At 32.6% G+C, this 24,070-nt stretch overlaps 1 protein-coding gene across 2 annotated transcripts; it reads left to right on the top strand.

The window, feature by feature from the left end:
• Positions 1-4,733: 4,733 nt before the first annotated feature.
• On the top strand, positions 4,734-12,337 carry LOC113714619 (probable alkaline/neutral invertase D). Of its 2 annotated transcripts, none has more exons than XM_072069263.1 (5): positions 4,734-4,892; positions 5,755-6,183; positions 6,449-6,880; positions 10,820-11,378; positions 11,833-12,337. In XM_072069263.1, exons 2-5 carry the CDS (start codon positions 5,794-5,796, stop codon positions 12,126-12,128), a joined length of 1,677 nt encoding a protein of 558 aa, XP_071925364.1. In that variant the 5' UTR covers positions 4,734-4,892; positions 5,755-5,793; the 3' UTR covers positions 12,129-12,337. The 2 variants fall into 2 exon arrangements, with proteins under 2 accessions (XP_071925364.1, XP_071925365.1); XM_072069264.1 differs by having other exon boundaries at positions 4,735-4,892; positions 5,760-6,183.
• The last annotated feature ends 11,733 nt before the right edge of the window (positions 12,338-24,070 follow it).

The following is a 24,070-nucleotide window of genomic DNA, read 5'->3' as shown; positions in this document are numbered from 1 at the left end:
GCAGAGGAAAATCCTCCCATTTCCAACAAGTCTTCTCGGATAACAGCAGCTACAGCACAGAAAAGCTGTTTAAATCAGAAGACTGTGTCAGAACTGCGTCGTTTTGTCCACGTTGGACACCGGCAATTTCCGGGAAGTAACTCCATCACGGAAAACGTTACTCATCCCTTTCCTTCACCCACCGGCTATACCCGGTAACACTCGGACTTCAATACTATTCATTTCAGATTACTATATAGATTTTATTCTTTAATCCATAAAAAGAATAAATAAATAAATCAAGTTGAAACATTTTCAAAGCACCATTTATTTAGAGTTACACTTATTCAATACAACGTAAGGAACTAGATTTCTTCAGTCCAAACTTATGGATCAACATTCTTTAACCAAAAAAAAAATGAAATATTTAACCAAACAAAAAACAAATATTTATGTAATAACATGAAACTTTATAAATCTTTATCCGCCATTATACAGATTGTACTACTTGATTTAAACCTGACTAAATTAGTATTTACATTAATTAGATAACTTTGAGATCCATGGTTCATTACCAAAATGTTAAACCCTCCTCTTTGCTCACCTTTTCATAAGGTTAAAGTATCCTTTGAAAAAACAAATAGTTACTTAAGCTAAAACTATTTGATATCACCATAATTATTTTTTCTTTTATTTTAAGTTTATTTTCCATCTAATTTTACCACAATAATCTAGTTCATGGAGTTTCTTCAAATGTTAACAACTTCTTTTACAAGTGTCTAGTTAAATTAATCACAGTATTTTTGGGGTTTGTGAAAATTTTATATTCAAGAGAAGAAAAAAAAAAGTTGATTAAGAGATTTTTCCAATGAATCCTTTATCTTATATCACCTATTTATTCAACTCTGAAATAAAAAAAAAGCCACCAACTTTCATGTTAAGTCATTTATTTAATTTTATTAGTCACAAGGGACCCACTAACTAGAAAAGTTAAAGTTGTGAAATTTTGCACATGAGCAACTGAATTTGCTATTTATCATTTAAATCTTGAAGATTATTCTCTATTTAGCTGAAAAAATTCAAGAGCTATTTGGAAAACTAAAAATAGGTTGGAATAAGCCGGGTGAAAGGCTATTTTAAAATATATCGATTAAAGTAATCCAAGTATGTAAAGAATGATAAGTATAATGATCCTATTTTACGTTTTTTCTTTTCTCAAGTTTTCTTAAAACTTTCAAGTTCATATATATTAGCATAATTGTTAGGATCCAAGCGTGGAACACATGATTATTGGGACATCAAATACATAACAATTTAATGATAAATAAATCACAAGCATGAAAGATAAAATGATACACAATATTTAAATTATCACAAGCATCAATTCTATCATTGAACCTATATCCATGGAGAGAAACTCATTCTTTATCATGAGAGTAAACTCTATACAAGAATACAATTTGAACCCAAACCAACCCTTGTATACCATCGCTCATTTCTCAAGAACCCTCTCTCATACCCCATATATAAGGTTATATGTTGCTCTTGTGTGTCTCTTATGTGTGCCTTGCGTGTCTCTTTATAGTATATCAACCCACCTATTTATAGGGAATATTATTTGGCCAAAACCTAAATAACAACAAGAAACCAGCATTAATTCCTAGACTTGTACAGAATAAGAAATAACTTCTAAATTCTCAACAAAATAGGAAATTTCTTGACTACTATTTCAAGTAACTAAAACCAATAGGAAACTAGTTACTTCCACACAAATTAAGAAACCTGTCTAAAAGAAATTAAACTAATTTCCTAATAAATCTTTACCTTTGTGAAAATTTCTTTTAGCAAACATTTGCCTTCAACAATCAAATAATATGGTACCGAACTACACACTCGAATCATTACATTTCTGATACCAAATTGATTTAATCAGCAAATGGACATGTGTAGTTACCCCGAATATAACCTTCTGTTGACTTGCGAAAAGATGCCTCAATTTACTGTCACAATTTGCAAGATTTCTTCTCACCACCACTTGCAATCCGAGATCCCCTTCTTTGAGTTCTAACCCTAATAATTGAGGTAATCAAGCGGTAAAATTACCATACTTCTTCCTATTCTCAGGATTATCTTATCACGTGTGGTTTTCAAGACTTCACATAAAATGAAAAACTCGTAACTGTCAAAATCTTCTGGCGCATGAAAATTAGATTTCTTTGTTCTTTGAAACACATGCCACACCACCCAAAAAGTATAACCAAAATCTAAAAATCACCGAGATGAAGTATCAACCACTAGAGGTATGAGAAAGTCTCTACCAATTCACGTTTAAAATTAACATTGGACTCCATTTTTTTCTTGATTCTTGAATCACCTGCTTAAATACACCGTTAAATGTCTCTATGCTTTTCGACTTCTCATTCTTCACCATCAATGCTTTTTGCCAAATCATTGAAACAAGAATACTACTTATTAAATTATTAAATTAGTAACAACTATCAATCCACTTGATCTTAATAGTTAACCAGGATCTAACTATGAACCTCACTCTGATACCAGTTTGTTGGGGCTCAAGTGTCCGTGAGCAGTCTAGTCTCGCAACCAAATTCTGATACCACTTATTAGGATTCACGCGTGGAACACATAATTATTGAGATATCAATTATATAACAATTTAATGACAAATAAGTCACAAGCATAAAAGATTAATGATACACAATATTTAACGTAGTTCGACTCTATCATTGAATCTACATTCACGAAGAGAAACCCGTTCTTTATTATGAGAGAAAAACCATATATAAAAATACAATTTGAATTCAAGTCCAACCCTTGTATACCATCTCTCATCTCTCAAGAACCGTCTTTCACACCCCATATATAAGGTTACATGTCACCCTTGTGTACTCTTGTATGTCCCTTGTGTGTTTCTTTGTAGTATATCAATCCAACTATTTATAAGGAACATTATTTGGTCAATACCCAAATAACAACGGGAAATCAGTGTTGATTTCTAGACTTGTACCGAATAGGAAATAATTTTAAATACTAAACAAAATAGAAAATTCTTTGACTACTATTTCAAGTAACTAAAACCAAGTAAAAAACTAGTTACTTTCATACAAATTAAGAAACCTACCTAAAAGAATTAAACCAATTTTCTAACAATAATAGATGGGGCTAATGGCAAAGAAAGAAAGAAATGTACATATTTGAAAAGGAAGCAATTCTAGGGGACAAAAAGTTGCGTAATTAAACAAAAAATAAATATTGTTTATTCATATTTTTAATACATATTGTTGATACAGTTCAATTTAGAGAGAATATAATAGAATGGCATGACATGAAGTAATAACATTATTATGGTGGTTGCTTAACAACAATATGAAACAAGAACTAACAGTTAAATGTTCTTTGATATCTAGATGCATCCAATATTTAGCATAATGATCAATATCTCTTTTCCTTCAGAAAGCATTTGGTATTCCTGTTTATATTTATTTAATTGATATGATATACATTTTTTTAATAAATTGATATGTTATAAATAACCCCATACAATAAAACATCCTAGTATGTAATCCTCGAAATATTTTCAAATCGATGATCAATATTGTTTCTCTCTCTCTCTCTCTCTCTCTCTCTCTCTCTCTCTCTCTCTGTGGTGATTTTCTTCCACTTTGACAATTATCATAACAATATTAAGAAGAAAGAAGTAATTTGATACAAGGACATATATCAAATTTAAATAGCTTTGAGGTTGAAATAAAGTAGGTTATGAAATGTTAAAATCATTAGGATTCTATAAAAACATCAAAAGTCAAATCCAATCCACGTCAGCTATATAATTAAGATTCTTAAAAGGAAAGACTGAAATAAATTATGAAAGATACATTGTCAAATAATAATATGCATAAATATGGCAAACTATAGGACGTTCGTTTTTGTAAAATTTTCAAATCAATAGGATTTTGTATTGATATAAGCACTCTGTGTTATCTTTTTTTTTTTTTTTTAAGTACACAAGATACAACCTTTTCCAAAAAGGGACTAATTTAAGTTTTTTTTTTTTTTATCAAACGCTAAACATATAAAAAATTCTATATCTTCACAGTATCAGTCCTTCAACATGCATGCCACAATGAATATAGTGGCTTAAATATTAAAGTTAAATGCTTATTTAACCATCTAACGGCAAATTTAACTTAAAAGTATGATACTCAAAATCAACTTAAAATCTCCTCTAACATATATATATATATATTTGTCAAATGTCAACTTGTATATATCTCCACTGCCATATATGAAAATCTTATACTCTTGCAATTCTACCCACATTTACATAATTCATGTTCATAATAAAAGTGTCATTGGAAAGTAAATCTCTCTCATCACATGGGCATGCTAGTTCCACGTGTCTCTCTAAGTACAATTTTTTCCTCAAAGAGAAATAGGGACAAATAAGAAGCCTATCCAATTTACAATAAGAAGCCTATCAAATAAAAACACAGCTATAACAAAATTATCCATAACCGGCTAAAACCGGTAAGTCTTCTTACCAAAGATGTACTATTGTACAGTAGTTAACGCCCACCTAACCCAAGCAAAGTCTGTAATCTTGCTCGAGTAACGGTCCCCTGGTTGGTGCCCCTGCCCAAATGGCAAACGGACAATACACAGTTGGCATTTCTTTTGTTTCATTTTTTTCGTTCATTTTCTTCCCATTTTTGCCTATAAATACCAGCTTCCGCCAAGGTGCTCTTTTTTTTCCTCTCTTCTTCCACTTTTCACTCCTCTTTGTCTCTCTGTCTTTTCCCCCTTGTTCTTCTCCCCTCCGGCAGTCTCGCCGGCCCTCGGACCCATTTCTCGCCGGAATATCGGACTCCCTATTATTCTGTCTCGCCCCTTTTGAGGTCTCTTCCTCTCTCCTCTCTCCCTCTCCATGTCTCTCTTTATCTCTTCACTGGTGTTCTTAGGAAAGAGATTTAGATCTGATTTGTCTTTTGCTGATTGGTTAATTTTTTCTTAGACCCTTTTGTTTGAAACTTCTTTTTCCAATGTTGCTTTATGCATTATTATTTAGTTTTACTGGGATCTTGGAATTTGAAATTTCTCGTTTTTTGGTAACTGTTTGCTTTTCCATTTATGTAGGATTTTGGTAATGCTATGCAACTTGTGTTTTAAACCCTGGGATTGATCTTTTTAGTGAGAATCATTTTCCTAGTTTAGACTGTCTTAATTTACGTAAAAATACTAGCTGGCATTTTTTTCTTTCAATACGGAAAGTAAAATGATTAATTTACTAATCAGACAAGAATTCAAAATTAGTACTAACCACCTTATTTCTGGGACAAGATTATTTGATTTTGGTAGTTAGGTTGCTTCTTTCTATGTTACTTTTACTCTTCTCACGTATGTTTATAAGAAAGGATGAAGGGTTAAAGAAAATGAAGATTAGGTAAGGAGTAAGATGGTTTTTGCCCTGGTAGTTCACTTGACTTTTTACATTTTTTAAGTCTCATTTGGGGGTTTTTTTATGCATAATGTTTTGTAGCGTTTGACTTTATATATGCTTACATATATTACAAGGTGCATTTGTATTTCCATGCATCTCCTTCCTCTGAAAATACATCCTTTTTAATGCAATGTATTTTTGGCTTGAATAGTAAAGGTTATTAGTTCTATGTCATATATAAGATATTTATGTCGATCTTTCTGTTTTGAATTGTGTGATTTTGTTTTTGTTTTTGTCTGTAACTGAAGATTGATTTTCAGTGCAGAGCACTTTTTGGGTTGAAGGTCTGAGGGTTTAGCATGGAGTGTGTTAGAGAATATCAACTTAGGAATGTTAGCTCGCATTGTTCTATCTCGGAAATGGATGATTATGATCTCTCAAAGCTTCTTGATAAGCCAGATAAACCCAGATTAAACATAGAAAGGCAGAGATCCTTTGATGAGAGATCACTGAGTGAGTTGTCTATTGGTTTATCTAGAGCGTTAGATGCATATGAAACAGCTTATTCACCAGGCCGGTCTGCGTTAGACACTCCGGTTTCATCTGCGAGGAATTCCTTTGAGCCCCACCCTATGGTTGCTGATGCTTGGGAAGCTCTCCGCAGATCTTTGGTGTTTTTCCGTGACCAACCTGTTGGCACAATCGCTGCATATGATCATGCCTCTGAGGAGGTTTTAAACTATGACCAGGTGAAGTTTCTATGCTTTGATTTGTTCTTTGCTGTTGATTTATCAATATGGTGGTATTTCACTTGTGCTGGGATATCCTACTAGTTGAATTGCAGCTGTCAGATGCTGCTATTGGCTAAATGTTTGAAACTCATACGCATTTTTTATTCTGTGATTTATATAATGCTGGACATTAAATTCTTAGTTTGAGAGTCAAATAGTGTCTTTGATTAATTGATCTTATGTAGAGTTCATCTGTTGATTTGTTAATACTTTTTATGCTTAGGTTTTTGTACGAGACTTTGTGCCAAGTGCTCTGGCATTTTTAATGAATGGTGAGCCTGAAATTGTAAAGAATTTTCTATTGAAGACACTTCAGCTTCAAGGCTGGGAAAAAAGAATTGATAGATTTAAGCTTGGGGAAGGGGCCATGCCAGCTAGTTTCAAAGTTTTACACGACCCAGATCGTAAGACAGATACAATAGTAGCTGATTTTGGTGAGAGTGCAATTGGAAGGGTTGCTCCAGTTGACTCTGGATTTTGGTGGATCATTCTTCTACGTGCGTATACTAAGTCTACTGGAGACCTAAGTCTGGCTGAAACACCGGAGTGCCAAAAAGGGATGAGGCTTATATTGAGCTTGTGTTTGTCTGAAGGATTTGATACTTTTCCAACTTTACTTTGTGCTGATGGATGCTCCATGATTGATAGAAGAATGGTAAGATCCTTGTCTTAGATACTTCTTGGAATCTAGGGATTTCTTATCATTGTGAATGATGATGCTACTGGCTGTTTGGGCATTGTCTATCTAATCTAAAACCTGCTTACTCCTACTTTTGGTGAAAATTTTTTGTAATTAGAAAAGAAAGATCACCAAATTCAAAGGAACCGAAAGAAATGATGCCATAAGTTCTAATATAGTCACTTCTGTCTGGTAAATTACAGTAATCTGATGGTGAGATGTTTGTCTTCGCTAGAATGAGGAGATATATTTCGGTGCCAATGCTGCAAGCTGAATTAATTATGGTAAAGATTCTCAATTAGGCAGTGCGTATTTTGCATTGGCCCAAGGATAGCAGTGCTCTTTCTCTTAGCCCAAGGAAACTAAAACTAACTATAATGATGAATATGTCAATTGATATTTCGTAATATATCGTCTTCTGTTGCCTGCAGTCATGCTTTTGTTCATTGCTAGTAAAACAGCATAATCTAGTGGTTTTGGAGGCCTTTTTTAGTTTGGGATCCAGAAGATTAGCATCACGTTTTTGGCTTTCTTCCCTCCATTAGCCTCAATTGGATGGTCAAACCATCAAGCAGCATTGCATGTGTCCTGGTGTTTCTCTTGAAAGAGTTTCAAGTGAATAATTATTTTTTAAGTGCAAGATTCCACTTGATGTTGGGGTTTAGCCACCTGCTTGTACTTGATAATTCAGTGTTTACTTAAAGTAGTAGTAGCCATGTGAGACTTACAGAAAGAAGGGGATATGAAGGTGGGTTTATGTTGAATGTTGCTTGACAAAATATTCGCCTTTTGTTGGAGAATCTGGGTTTATTGTGCATGAGGTGCTTGGATTCATGTTACCAGTTGTGTTTGCTATACCTCAATCCTGCTTGCATTGCATTGTCAAGATTGACTGCGAGGAATAGTTGCTAGTTTACAACTGTTGTTGAAGCTGCCATGTGTATTTATGCTTTTTATTCAATCCATGCTTTGGAGTTGCTAAATCAATTTGGTTTGGCACACAATATGTATATTGGAGCAATATGACTTCCATTAGCGATGTAAATAACTGCTAAACTTGCATATAAAACACTAACTATCCAGCTATATTTCCATTGGATTCAATTTTCCTATTCTTCTCTGAATGATTTTGTATGAATTTGGCACTGGGATGGCCTTGCTGTGGTTGATTGACTAGTGCTAGAATCAAATACCATTTTGTGAAGATAGAATTTTTACTGAAAGGTAGAGAGGAACAACAGCATCTGCTTTAAGGTGGTCTGGCTTTTTGTGGAAGAGGGGAGTTTTTCACCATTGGGATGTATGCTTTGCATTCTGGAACACAGAATTTGAAACAATATTCTTTATAATCTCTTCTGTTCTCTTTGAGCCTTGTTCCTAAGTATGATGGTTCACTCAGTTTAGATTTATTTGAGAAACATATAGGCTCATGTAGGAATAGAACACATAGTCCTCTGATATTGTTGAATTTCCCAGTTTGCATGTGTAGACCACTTATTATGGCCTATAGTAAAACTTAAGACAATTTTTTATTTACCTATTGAATCCAACCGATCATGAATGAAAAACAAATACCATATTTTTGTGAAGATAGAATGTTTACTGAAAGGTAGAGAGAAACAACAGCATCTGCTTTAAGGTGGTCTGGCTTTTTGTGAAAGAGGGGAGTTTTTCACCATTGGGATGTACGCTTTGCATTCTGGAACAGGGAATTTGAAACAATATTCTTTTTAATCTCTTCTGTTCTCTTTGAGCATTGTTCCTAAGTATGATGGTTCACTCAGTTTAGATTTATTTGAGAAACATATAGGCTCATGTAGGAATAGAACACATAGTCCTCTGATATTGTTGAATTTCCCAGTTTGCATGTATATAAGTTTTACTTTCAACCACTTATTATGACCTATAGCAAAAATTAAGACAATTTATTTTTATACCTGTTGTATCCAAACGATCATGAATGGAAAAAAATAATGTTCTTGGGCATTCTAGATCTAATGGTGATGAGTATGTAATTTGCTTAGACCACACCCTATAACTCCATTTGTCTGACTTTTCCACCTCAATTCGGATAAGTATTACTGCCTCCGCCCCAAAATAACAGTCATTTCTGGGGAATTGCACTTATTTATGGAGATGTTTAATCTTTATACCTAGATGAGTTAGCTTGGGGTAAATTGAATAATGTGACCCATTGATTCATTGTATTCATTCATTATGAGTGAAGTTTGGGATGTGAGAACAGTTACCTTTTCCAAAGTGCAAAACTGGGAAGCAACTAAAATGTTTTGTTGGCTTTGAAGAGCCTTATTTTGGGAGAACAAAAAAGAAGGGGAAACATGGCATTAACAATGGGGCAGAGGGAGTATAACATTTGTCAAGTGGAACACAATGTTATCTCTGTGCATGTATTTTCTGCTTTATTCTTAGCTCCACTTTAGACACCTTTCACAAGCGCCATTTTGAGAAAACAGTTTTAAACCTAGGTGTGCGGTTCTAATTAGTCCGTTAGTGAAAAACTCTTCAGGGGTAGATCAGCAGTCCGGAAGTCATGACAATGGTTTTTTTTCCTTTCTTTTTTTCTTGTCTGTTTTTCTCTCTCCAGTGTTTTCTTTAGTTCTGCATGTTCAAGTTTTCTTTGACCAATAATTTACAGTACCCAGTAATCCAATTCTGCAACATCCTTGATACTTTATGGAAGTGCTTCTTCACAAAGTGATATGCTTGTATACTATTCTAACTTTGGAGAAAATTTTGCATTAAGCACTTCTGGCTTTACTGGTTTCTATCCTCTTCTTTGAGGTTTTGTTTCCATATATTTATCCAATATTAATACTCTACACAATTTTCACTCTCTATATCATGAAATGTTACTAACTGAATACCTATCTCGAAAACTCAATGTGCAAATACGATAGTAAATTCATCATCCTGTATTTTATACCTGTCCTGAACTTAATCAGTTCTATTAATTCTCCAGAGTGAAAGTAGATGCAGATAGATAATGAACACGCGCTTTCAATTCGTTTATTGCAGTATTGAATACCATTCACCTCAATAACAATACTGAATTGTTTAATGATTTTTGTATCTTGTTTTGTAACTCAATCAACGAACTTACTTGGTCAATGACCAGCTGCAACTCAGTAATGGATTCACTAAAAATTTTGATGCTTTGGAATGCCTTCCAACATTTTTGTCTTGTGATGGCTGAGAAGTATGATTTTTCAATGCATAAATCCTTTTCGGTTCAAGAAGTGCGGCTTGTGTTGATGCCCTTTGTCTTGGTCTAAAACTAGCAATAATAAATTTGTTGGGTTTTATTTAATCTATTTACAAGCCAGAGTACTGTATAAGCCAGTATATGCTATCAGAATTAATGACTTCTAGAGATCGTTGTTGTTGTAAGATATTCAGTTTTGTTCTGCATTGGAATGTCAAGGGAAGAAAGCACACTTGCCTAGTTCTCCTCAATTGGATGCCATTTTTTTTTCCTTCTTTGGGATGACAAGTATTGGATATTTTTTTCTTATTGAAAGTTGGATTTGATGCATTTTTGTTTGGCTTAATTATAGGTGCCACTACATCCTTTATTGGAAGTATGCTATTAAATAGAAGTAAAAGGATATTTGTACAAATATTACATTGTTAAGATGTTCATATTTTTCTTTCATCTGTTTTCCCCTTTGATTACATTTAGAAGACACCCAGATACTACAGAAAGAGATGGGCATCTGTGCAACTTTGATTATTATGTAGGATAATTTTCACTGAAAAGGATTAGACTATCATGGTGCTGTTCTTTCAATTGTTCTGCATCTGTAACAGAGCTACTTATTTAATTTGTTTTATTCACAGTAGTTGATGGCAATATACGTTTTTCATGGTCTTTATATATTTATTCTGATGTTACAGGGGATTTATGGTTATCCTATTGAAATCCAAGCACTCTTCTTTATGGCACTGAGATGTGCCTTGGTGATGTTGAAGCATGACACGGAAGGGAAAGAGTTCATTGAGAGAATAGTAAAGCGCTTGCATGCGTTAAGCTTTCACATGAGAAGTTATTTCTGGCTTGACTTCCAACAATTAAATGACATATATCGCTATAAAACTGAAGAATACTCGCATACTGCAGTAAATAAGTTTAATGTTATTCCAGATTCAATTTCAGATTGGGTGTTTGATTTTATGCCAACACGTGGTGGTTATTTCATTGGCAATGTTAGTCCTGCAAGAATGGATATGAGATGGTTTGCATTGGGAAATTGTGTTGCTATTTTATCTTGTCTAGCTACTGCTGAGCAAGCTGCTGCTATTATGGATCTTATAGAGGCTCGTTGGGATGAGCTTGTTGGGGAAATGCCTATGAAAATATGTTATCCTGCAATAGAAAGTCATGAGTGGAGAATTGTTACTGGCTGTGATCCAAAGAATACAAGATGGAGTTACCACAATGGTGGATCTTGGCCAGGTTCTTCCACTTTTCTGTCTTCATTTAATTCCAACTTACTTTTTTGCTTGCCTGCTATAAATACTTTGAAGGTAAACTTGCCGTGAGAATTATATTAAATTCATCGTCATATTTCCACGAGAACAGCAGCAATTTCATTTTAATCCCCTGTGAGCATGTTAAGAGCCGACTCGGCATTTTTGTATGGTGGTTTTATGTGGAAGTTTTAATCTCTTAGAGAATATAACAGTACACTAAAAACTCACTGGTTTGATCGATTTTAGTTCATTTTTTACCTGAAGCACTATGTTGTTTTGCACCTTCTGATAGAAATACAATCCACTGGCTTCTCATTATTTTCTTTATTGACATTTTGAAGCTGCGAAACTGTTCTACTGCTTTTCCTCATGTGCCCTTCACCTAAACTAGTTCTTTTCTTAACACATGGAAAAACTTTTCTGTCTGTCATATACAGTGCTTTTGTGGTTGCTAACGGCTGCATGCATCAAGACCGGACGAATACAAATTGCTAGACGTGCAATTGATCTTGCTGAGAGCCGTTTGCTCAAGGACAGTTGGCCTGAGTACTATGATGGCAAACTTGGTAGATATATTGGTAAACAAGCTAGAAAGTTCCAGACATGGTCAATCGCCGGATATCTGGTTGCAAAGATGATGTTAGAGGATCCTTCACACTTGGGGATGATTTCTCTTGAAGAAGACAAGCAAATGAAGCCTCTGATTAAGAGATCCTCCTCGTGGACCTGCTGACAAACCTGAGAGAAGCAAGAAAACTGCAGAAAGTAGTAGAGAAAAATTAAAGGTGAGAGAACATTTCTTTCTGACAAAAGAACTAGTAATTCTTTGGCAACATATCTCGTTCTAGCCTTCCTTATTAAGTTTGGTTTCGTGTACATTAGCAAATTTCAGAGCATCTTGCTTTTCAAATAAAAACTGCTTTTGATATTTGTCATTCATAACTTGATGGTTTACAAGGCCTATATCCAATTGCTCCAATTGAAATATCCAAAGACAAAAGAAATCAAATGTCCAGGTGAAATTTATGAACGTAATAGGACCTCTATGGTCAATGGCTCTTTCTCTCTATCCCACATCGATTGTGAGTGGTGTGTGTGTGTACTACTTAAGATCCTCAGTGTAGTCTGAAAGTCAGCATGCCTTTTGGGTTGGACTGTGGATTTCCCTTAGGTAGTGTATGTGTGTGTGTGTGTTATTTATGGTTGTTGATGGTCAATGGCTCTTTCTCAATTACCAAAATGTCAATGAATGTGAAAGGCAAAGTTACTCTACGCATAATTTCGAAGAGTGAAGAAAATAAGACAAGAACAGTCTTTTGTTTGAATTGGTTTCTGATCATTCATGCTATTACATGATCTTCACGGATTTTCGCATTCACCAAGTGTCTTGAAATTAGAAAAATAGTTTCATCGGATTATGTACATGTTTAAGAGAACCTATTACAGTTCTTTGTTGAACATTAAGCACACATTTTACTGTAGCCTGGATAATTTAATTTGTGTATTTGCCTTTGTTTCTTAGAAATTGCTTTAACATACTTGTACGATGGCTAATCTTCGAATTTTCTGAGCTGAAAAATTGGATCAGTATAATAAAGAACGAAACTTAAACATTAAAACTCTCGTTATGTTTGTCTACCTTATCATAAAAAAAAAAAAAAAAGGGTTGCATTAAGCGTGTGATATATTAGATATTAGCATGACCTAATGATTCCAAAGACCTGAAAGTTCTTTAGTTTTCTCATTCCATCAACACAGTAATTTTTATCAAATGCTACTAATTAATGAACATTTCTGGTAATAAATCTCATCTTGGATTTTCTTCTGGGTATAGTATCTGGCCTTTTCCAATGGACTCGACTCTCTTATGTAACATTTTAAGTTTTACCGTCTTTTTTGAACCAATTTCGGCAGTAAGAGTTTGCCCATTACCAAATGACACTGCCTCCTTTTCTTCCGCTTTGGCATTACTACAAATTCCATCAACAGAACTTGTGCTACAAACGAAAACCCTTTTCAAGAATAAGAAAGCTGGGAATTATAAGTCCTTTTTTTTTTAATTTAAGGGTATCCCGGTTTTTTGGCCAAGCTAATTCCCTAAGTCTATGTAGAGTCTTGTTCCAAGGTATATACAATGAGATAATACACGGGGATCGATCATGGGACCTATTGGTAACTACTAGACTATAGAACTAGTCGGGCTACCTGCGGGAGGCAATTATGAGTCCATTTGGATTGCAAGTTTTTTGGAGTTTTTGATATACTATATCGATATGATGTATATAACATAGAAAGGTGATTAGAAAATGTGTCGAGAGAATTTTTTCGCATAAACTTGTAATTTAAACACGGCCTTAATTACCCTAAGATCCCTGAACATAACTCCTACCTGGAATTGACCCCACTAAAAAAAAAAACACTATAGATCCTACAGTAAGTGATTTTCATAAAAAAAAATAATAATAATAACGATTTAGACTTTATTTGGACTCATGTTTGGATTGCAATTTTTTAAGAATTTTTGAAAAAAAAAATACTTTAGCACTTTTTTAGAGTGTGATGTATGTAAGATAAAAAATATTTACAAGCAATATTCATGAAAAATGTAAAAATTTTTCCCAGAAAACTGCATTCCAAGCTGGGCCATATGATATCAGTTACCATAGTTGTAAAAATACCAATTTTCATGCGTACAAAATGCAAATTGTTTTGGACAAAGTTGCACGCATTACTTAGCCAGACACACACACAAACTGCGTCCGTTTCTTTCTTAGCTCGTTTTCTTTGCCTCAGAAAATTGTGGTACCTGAATGAAACTGTATTAATTGATTATCGCAAAGTCTTCAAGTGGATAATCTCACTTAAAAAAAAAAAAAAAAAAAATTGCATACCTTAGAACGTCAAAGTTGAACCCACATTATCTGCTTAAAATGAGTGACAGAGATTGACCTTTTTGTCGGCCCATGATTGTTCATATTTGGAGACGAGTATGGACGATTGACTTTTCATGACATAGAAAATAAAAATTCATCATTTAATAGACAAGCGTTTCCCGAATTATGCAACATCTGATTTTGGGGGAAGGAAAGGCAGTGACAGAGCTACGATTTTTTTTTTCTGGGGGCCAAAACTTTTTCTATAAAATTATTTTAATATGTTATGTTTAAAATAATATATATCTATTTAAATATATGATATCTAAAAATATCAAATATTAACTTTAATTATAAGGTATGTCTATTTCACATATATGCAGTACCATCATAATGAAAATTAAGATAAGAAATAAATTTTGATTAAATATCTTATAACATTACAAAGCACCCAAGTTGCACATTATGAAAAGATGCTCCAATTTGTCACTTGTGTTAAAAAAAAATATACATAAAACAATGCAATATAAATATAACTATTTTCAATTGAAAAAAGATAAAAGTTGTGTTAACATGTCTTGAAATTTCAAACTTTTTTCTTAAAATTAAATTCATCTATGAGCTTTGAGCTTTACATTCTTTCATAAAATAAAATTCATTTATAATTGAATTAGTGCTAAATTTTCCAACAACTTGTTTTTTTTTATGTACACAGTTAAGCAATCATTCAAGAAATTATCTACCATCTTGTTTCGGAGTTTTTGTCTTGATATCTTCATAATCGAAAATAGTTGTTCTATAGTTACAGTTGATATAAGAAGAGTGAAAATAAGTCTAATCAATCGGTCAACAAGAGAATAGATCACTGATTTTCTTGTTTTCTCCAAGTCTTGGAGTAATTATTTTTATGTTTGTATATGTGTTAACAAGAGGATAGATCACTGATTTTAAATATTTCATCAATTGGGCTAAGTTATATATTTGTATATGGGCCAATAAAGTAATTATTTTTGTTTTAACCCATTGATAATTATGAATTGGTTCTTTTACTATAGATCATCAAATTATATGTTTAAATTTTTTGAAAGTTAAATAATTAGCATAACAAAAAATAAATAATTTTTTTGAAAAAAATTAATTCAAAGGTGGCTAATTCATATATATATATATATGAACTAAAATTTTAAAAATTAGGGGCCAAATTTATTTTACACATATATTTACACTATGAATTAAAGTTTTCAAAACTTAGGAGGGGCCATAGCCCCTCTCAACCCCTGGATCTGTCATTAGGGATAGGTAGGGTGATTCGAGAGGAAGAAGTGTAAATGAGAGATCCAGAATTCGAACCCTCCTACTTATATTAAGAAAAAAAATCTGATCTAGAAGAAAAAGTCATAAATGCTGTTCTGTTTTTCCATTCTGGATGTCATGCTTCCCTAGCTACGAAAATCAGCATAAGGTATCTTTAACCAGATTGATATGTTTATCATTTCAAGCCACTTGAATTGTTATATCCAGAGAATATGAAAAAAGCTGCAAAGGTGACATAGCTTAGCAATATACAATTGTGAGGACATTGTTAGGTTACTTTTACAACTTTTTTCTTATATAAATCAATCGGCATAATTTATTCCTTTAATACAGAATTGCAGTTGAATTGAGAAAATGCAGTACACGAATTCTGCAAAAAGAAAAGAAAAGAAAAAATTGTATTAAAAATGACCATATAATTACAAATCTTTTTGTGTGGTAAACGGTTGTTTTGGGTTTTTTTTTTTTGGAAAAAAAATAACTTGTTATAATCGCTTCTTCAAAACATGTGTTTGGAATAAAAAGGAATGTAGGGAACGTATATGGAGTTTTCTTAGAACATATTATACAACTCATTTAGAGTTATTTTTATAATAAAAAGCTGATATTAACATATAGGAGGACCAATCCTACTACTCATACAAAAAGAAAATAGCATAGATGATCCTCCACATTTGCAAATTACTCTAGGTGAAATACTATGGTAATACCACTTGGTACTAATTATCCTTTTTTGGATTGCAGTTTTTTAAAGAAAAATTTTATATTTTTCTTGAATATATTTTTTAATTTTTTTTACCTTATATATATCAAATCGCTTTTCTTTCATAGAAACTCTAAAAGATAACAATCCGAATGAGTTCAAAGTTGTGGGGCAAAATGTGGTTAGTACACAACTTGTTCTGAGATAAATTTATCATATGTTCACATCATTTGTCTTTGTACAAAGTTTGATGAAACTTGAGCCTTCCATTGTTTGCCCTCAATTTAAAGGACACTTTAGTGCTATGGGCAGACACTAATAAAAAAAGGCAACCAGAAATAGATTTGCTATAGAACTATTACCTTTTGAATATAATGTGGACCAATCTTATGGACCAAACTTGAGTATATATGCTATCACCGCTGGATGTTTGATAACTAACTTGAATTTGCTTGATGTCAGGACACCAAAATAATTTTTTTAATTTGTTTAAGGTAAGGACTCTAAATTACATGAAATATGAGAAACTAAATGTGAAAAATAGAAAATTTGAGGGCATTTGTAAAATTCTAAACTAGTACATTCACAATACACTATGAGACTGCTTTTTGAAATTATTTATTGGTTGATTTAAGTGTATAACAAATGATGATGATGATTTAAGAGCAAATGGGGCGTGGTGGGGTTGAGCGTTGACTGAATGACCAAGTCTTGAAAGATAGTAGTAGTATTTTGTTTGAAAATTTTGTAGCACAACAAAAGGGAGGAAATGAAGTAATAAATGGACTTTGACAAAAAAAAAAAAGAAAAAGTAATAAATGGACATTATAATTGTAATGTTAGGTAGAGAATGAACAGTGGATTTGAGTTGTGATGAGCTGTTTCTCTTCTTGCACGTAGATGCCTTTAGAGCCTCTACTCCTCTTACTTGAGCTGTCTTGATGACTCTTTCCAGATTGGTTGAGTCCGATTTGCATCATCTTTATACTTGCCCGTTCACATCTATTCAAATTGATTAAAATCTAAAAGAAGAGATTTAGGGTCGATTAATTTTAGGATCAAGATTTTGCGTCTTGTTATGCTAAATTGTCAACTTCATCGAGGAGTATATCATCACTTGAGCAATATGTATTACTTCAAAGAAATGAAACACATAACCCCTAAAAGTGATAAAACCAATATATTCAACTTGAATTTTTTTGGTTCAAGTATAAAAGGAAAAAACGAATTGCTACGAAATAATTCATGCACAATTTTTCAGCTTTAAATATTGTAAATTTACTTGCAACAAAATCTATTTCTTATAATTTGTAAATAGGTACTCCATTTATAAATTTCCTAAAATTTCCACTCTTCTTATTCCCTTCTTCCAAATTGTACCCAACTCTTTTGGTTGTTCAGCCGGTTCATCGGCAACAAATTCTTGCATGTGCTTCTCTCGCAAGTGAAATTTATTATGTAATTTGCTTGCTTTACATCTAAATTCAAACTTAGGCCGGCTAGTAATATAGTTATGAAATACAACATGAACATTTCAAAATCGTGTTGGCCATCTAGTCTGATTTACAAGCGAGAAGCAGCGGACAATCTTCCAGCTTTGCCTTTGAAAAGCAGATAATTTGTATTATTTATGTTCCATTGTCTTGTGATAGAAATTGTGCCTCCAAATCTAGGGAAGACATGCATCAATTGATCCAATTTGCCATGGTAAGGACTAAATTGCATAGCTATATATCCTCTACAAACAGAATCAAGATAGTGCAAACACTTTAGGGTCTAAAGAAGTAATTTGGCATTCTTGTTTGGATTACATTTTTTTAGATTTTTTTTTTGTAAAAAAATTACTGTAACAATTTAATGTACATGAGATAAAAGATGATGGGAAAATGTGTTCGCGAAAAATATAGTAATTTTTCTGAGAAAAATCGCAATCCAAACTCAGTCTTAATTATTTTCCTCTATTGGTTGGTTGATAGAATTGATGGGACCAATCAAGAAATGGATAAGTCACATGTCAGAGACCTAACTGGCCAGCTCCTGCCTGCTGTCCAATTTGCTGAATTGCACAACGAGTCTGAACCTTTTAATTGTTTGTCCTTCCCTTGTCCCAGACCAGACCCAGTCTCCAGGTCCACTCTTATTTAAGTCCCCAGTAAATAACCTCTTAGGGATCACTTTCTTCTTTTGGTCCCTCTTCTGAACTCCGTACCGATCTTATTTAACTGTATATCTGATATATTATATTATAAGTAGGGCATGTGGCAAGCTTCTACAAAAAAAAAAATAAAACTAAAAATGTATTGACCATTTAAATATTTATGGACTCACTTGTATATCTTATGGTACGGACAATAGTCATACGTTGGATTAATCAAATATGTTAATTCGAAGTTGAATTTGAAGTTCAACTTTTATACACGTGATATGCATTCCTATTTACTAATATATACAATATCGATGAATACAAGATAAAGTTAATTTTTTAGATTTTTATATAGCCCTTGTGGTCACTTTTCATACATTATGATAAATAATATTGAGATTATGATATATATATATATATATATATATATGTTATGCAGCGAACAAATGAGTCCATAGATGTAGCTTAACTATTTTTTTCTTATATTATTTGAGTGTGTATATATATATATATATATATGTACACACATATATATAAATGATGTCTTTTATCAGACATTATAATCGTTGGTCCATTTATAGAATCATGAGAATGACTACTCCATGTGTAAGGGTAGGATTTTTGGTTATTTTTCACAACTTCTTGTAATTAAATGTTGGCGAAAATACAGCCAAAAGGTACCTTTCTAATTTTATACTTGTAACAATGGAACACGAGGTGTGTGCAAGTTATTAAAATTCACTCTTTTTTCAAAATTCATTTGTGGAAATTGATTTTATGCATTATAGCTTTGGAATTAAGATTGTGAAGACGTATAGCAATAAGACCTCTTTGAAACGTGTTAGCACAAAAAATTCATGCAGTGAAAGTAATAATGAAACCACTGGCCAATGGCTCAGTAGCTACTCCATCCTTAGGCTGTTGGTGAGGGTTCAAACCTCACCAGCAGCAAACAAAAGTTAAGGGTTGTGTCATAACCCTCCCCCTAGATTAGGATAGAGTAGGTTATACAAATGTATCGTTGCTAAAAAAAAAAAAAGTAATAATGAAATCTCACGAACCAATAAACTAAGGAAAGGAGGAATAACTTGCCCGAGGCCAAAAACGAGAAAAGTTTGGCCTAGGAATACGATGATCTCTCAAAACAGAGGAAAGCCGAGCTGTACTACTAGTACTAGTACGCAAGAATGGAGACACAGTCTTGTTAATCACCATAAGGACGCCATGCCGACAACTCAAAGGCAATATTGGAGGGGAAAATAAATTTTATTACTCATGGATTACCACTCTCTCGAAAACGCAGACTTCAAAGCCTTAAATAGAAAAATATAATCATAAAACCTGTTCTATTTCTAATTCCGAAACACAACTTAACTTTATTTTAAACCAACTTTAATACTAATTCTAATCTAGTTCCCAAATCATAAATATAATTCTGAGACTATAAAACTTAATAAAATATTGGTTAGAGTCTTGACAATAATACTTAATATTCTTTTTTTTTTAAATTAAAGAAAAAGTTACGCATGAAGAGACAAGACCGACTAAAATAAAGGATTTGTCATTTTTACATGGTATACATTTTATCAATATTTTTTTTAACATTATTCAGTTTATTTGGTTTATGAATCGTATACATTGTGATAATTTGGTGGGCATAACTTGTAATTATGCCTACTTGGGGTTTGTTTTTTTGTTGGGGGGGGGGGGTTAATGTGCAAGTACTTCTAATAGGACATAAGTGACAATTATGGAAAACTTTTACGGCCAAAAAATAGAATTTCCAAAGTCCTAATTTATGTTGTTCTATAAACTAGTCGAGCTAAAAGAGGAACATATATATATTCTCAGTGTTGATCTATTTTACGTGTTGGTGAAACTTCAGCTCATCTTCATGTTCACATTTTGTGCGAAGCTCAGCATAATTGAGCTTGAAGTTGGCTGGTTTATTGATGGACATAAGCAAATTGCTTAGCCAATGAGGGATACATGAACTTTATGCTCTTGCTGACTTCATTTAGTATTTTAATATCATATATAGGACAATGCCAGTTTTGATTAATTGAAGTGCTAAGAGTTCTAACCACAAAGTCTCCTCAAAGGAGATTAGAAATAAGAAAGAACAATTACACAACATGTTGTTTTTACTATGGCTGCGTTTGATAAAATTGAAATATAAAAATTGAAATATAAAAAATCTATAATCTGAATTCAATAAGTTATTGAATAGCGAAGTACTAAATTTGATACATTTAAATGTATGCCACATTAAGTGATAAGTGAATAGTTTATCACTTATTTTTAAGACCGAGTTTTACCTAGAAAATTCAGTGCCACTTAATTAATTCGAATGTTTTACTTTTGGTAATCAAATGCAACTCAGCAATATTAACATTTGAATCCATTAAGTTTAAGTGCTGAATTGAGTTATCAAACAGAGCCTATGTTAACTAAAGTTTGACTTATTGTTGTGTTAACCAAAGTTTTGACTTATTGTTATGTATACTACCACATGCATCACATTAGCTAATGGTACCATTGCGCACAAGATCAAGAATTTATCTTTTATACGTACATGTCAGTATGAAAATTAATCACAAAAACAAGAGTATAAATTTTTAACTCGCGAATATCTGTCTATTAAAAATGTACCTTAAAGTAACACTATAGTAACATACACAATCCAAAGATAAAGAAACGAGCATTATATGGTTTATATCCTGAAATTATGTGGTAAATGGTGATTAATAACTCAACCAAAATTCTTCAACCTTTCTGTGTTTTTTGTGGGGGGGGACTTTTGGAGAGTGATGGGGCGGAAGCGTTGGGGGAGAAGGGTTCAAAACTTGGTAGTATTTGTGCGAGTTTGAGAAATCAGAAATGCACAGATAATAGCGTGAGGTGGCCTTGTTCAGATTTTGTGGTCACAAGCACATGCAAAATCTGTCCCTTCTAGCAACATTGTGGCCCAACCCACTAAACATCCACCACTAATTACTCGCTCTCTCTCTCTCTCTCTCTCTCTCTCTCTATATATATATATATGTAAGGAAAAAATTCGAATGGATTAGATTAGGATGCAGTCTCAAATTATAGATCATTTATAGGACGCTTATAGGTAGTCCATCAATTCGATCTTAATATTAATTGTAAAATTTGAGTACATCGTTTTTTATGAGAAAATGGATATGTTCTTATAAATTGAACCAACTTATATTAACAGTTATAATATATATATATATATATATATATATATATATATATATATATATGTGTGCGCGCGCGTGCGTGTGCGTGTCATGTCTAGACGCAGGGGAGAAGAGAGGTTTGGACTTGATTAGCCTCATCATAATCGTCATTATCAACATTGCATTAATTGAATGAGTGAGTGGTGAGAGAAACTAAAGCAATACAGTATCGTGCAAGTGGATAATAATCATATCAGAGCAAAATGCCAAAAGGGCTTGAAATAGACTTTAGCAAAAAAGCTTTTTTTGATTAAAGAATGTCGACTCCCACGTTTTCCATTCTCTTGTCAACCCTTTCACACTGGAAATATCTTCTGCCTTCTGGGGCTGTATTTTTCGTAAAGAGTGGCCTTACTTTTATGATGATTAATTATCTTTCGGGACCAAATTGAGGGCCATGAAATTTTAAAGACCTTAATGTTCAAGCTTTTTTATTCACATACATAGTGATACTGTTCATAAACAAGTGTTTGGAGTATTTTTTTTTATCTCTATCATGGATGCATTTTTCATCACTTTTTTTTTATCACACATATATGATATTACAATGAACACTATTGTTACTCCAAATGATTTTTTTTCCAATTAATTTTCTACCAATTAATAACTATGGAGTATATTATTAAATAAAAAAGCTTATACTAGTGTAACTAAAAAAAATAAGAGCCTCTTGGATCACCAGTTATTGGCAGAAAAAATTTTAAAATATTCTTTTAACATGGTTTTTAATTATCTTTTTATTTCACACAGATTACATTACTCTAGTATATATATATATATATATATATATATATATATATATATATATATTATTTTAACAAAACTCCCAAAATGTACAAACCAAACGGGCTCAATATTTCTTCTTAAATGTACTAATAAACGAAAATATTACCGTAGATACATTCACTATCCCTTTTTTATTCTGGTCAGCCTGACAATATTGTTTGAACGGAATATTATTTGAAATAATTACTGTAGCACTTTTTGCGACGTGATGTATGTGAGATAAAAAGGTGAGTTGAAAAATGTGTTTATGATACAAGTAAAATATTATTTGGGATAATTTCACTATCCAAACAAACCTGTTTGAAGTGTAATAATATATTTTAGAAACTCGTACGTTAGAATACGATTTAGATCATTCAAAAAAGTTCATCCAATGTTTGAAGTTTTGTTTACTTTTAGACCATATATATTTAACCGTTTCAAAGTTTTGGTACATATATAGGCGAGGAATCGAATATAAACAATTAAAATTTCTTGTATAAATTTTAAAATTCTTGACTCATTGTGATAATCAACACATATACGAAACTTGGGACACTGTCGGGCTACTTAGACTCAAAATTTGTTTGCAAATAATTATGACATGAAGGCAGATTTCTTAAAGTAGAAAGGTAGAAGAAAAGAGGATTAACAGCTTGTCATGTGTGGCTATGGTGATTGCAATTCGCAATTCTTGGAGCCAGCTAATTAGCTAATTATAACATTCCTCACAAAAGGGACCCCACGAGTGGGCTTCCAGCTTCTGCTGTACATTTACTTATTGCTTCAGGTCCCCACCTGCCACCACCAGTTGGACTTGGACCCCATCCCCAGCACCCCACACTTACACACACAGCACGCACACACTACTGATTCTTTTTGAGAGGCAATCTTCATCATTGTCTACTTTGTATACAACTAATCTCAATTTTAGGTCACGTTCGAAAAATATTATTATTGTCGTTTTTTTATAATCACATTTTTCTATCACTTTTTTTTTTCCACATATATCAAATCGTTACAGTAATTTTTTCATGAAAAATGATGGAAAATGCAATCCAAACACAACCTTATTAGTTTTCTTGTTTCGTGTTTAGATTATTCTCTAATTTTCACTACTATTCATGTTTTATTATCAAAACAAAGCGTATTTATTTATTGTGATTTTACTAAATTACGTTTTGCTTGAGAAGAATTATCGATATATCAAAATTACGAATGGAAAAGAATATGATATAATAATACATAACAAATTAAACTGATCTCGTACGATTATAGATGCATACCGGTGACAAAATCACCTTATTTATACGATAAGAGAGTGTGTATTTTCATTGGTGATTAAGAACAGATGGAAAACGGCATCCTTAGTTGAAGTATATATGTTTTCCAAAAACGATACCAAAACAAGGACAAGCTCCATATGTTTAAATTAAACAAAAAATTAATTCAAAGGAAATTATTTTGGATAATTTTTTTACAAAAATACTGTAATATTTTTTTAATATAATATTTATAAAATAAAAAATAATTAAAAAATATGTTAACGTTACAAATAAGCCAGTGTATAAATAAGAAGGTGCGAATCGAACAATAATTCTCTCTAGTTTTTAGTATGATTAGTATGAA

The sequence above is a fragment of the Coffea arabica genome, chromosome 10c, assembly GCF_036785885.1.
Source record: "Coffea arabica cultivar ET-39 chromosome 10c, Coffea Arabica ET-39 HiFi, whole genome shotgun sequence".
Lineage (NCBI taxonomy): Eukaryota > Viridiplantae > Streptophyta > Magnoliopsida > Gentianales > Rubiaceae > Coffea > Coffea arabica.
The sequence above is the reverse complement of the archived record's forward strand: the minus strand, read 5'-3'. Positions and strand labels throughout refer to the sequence as shown.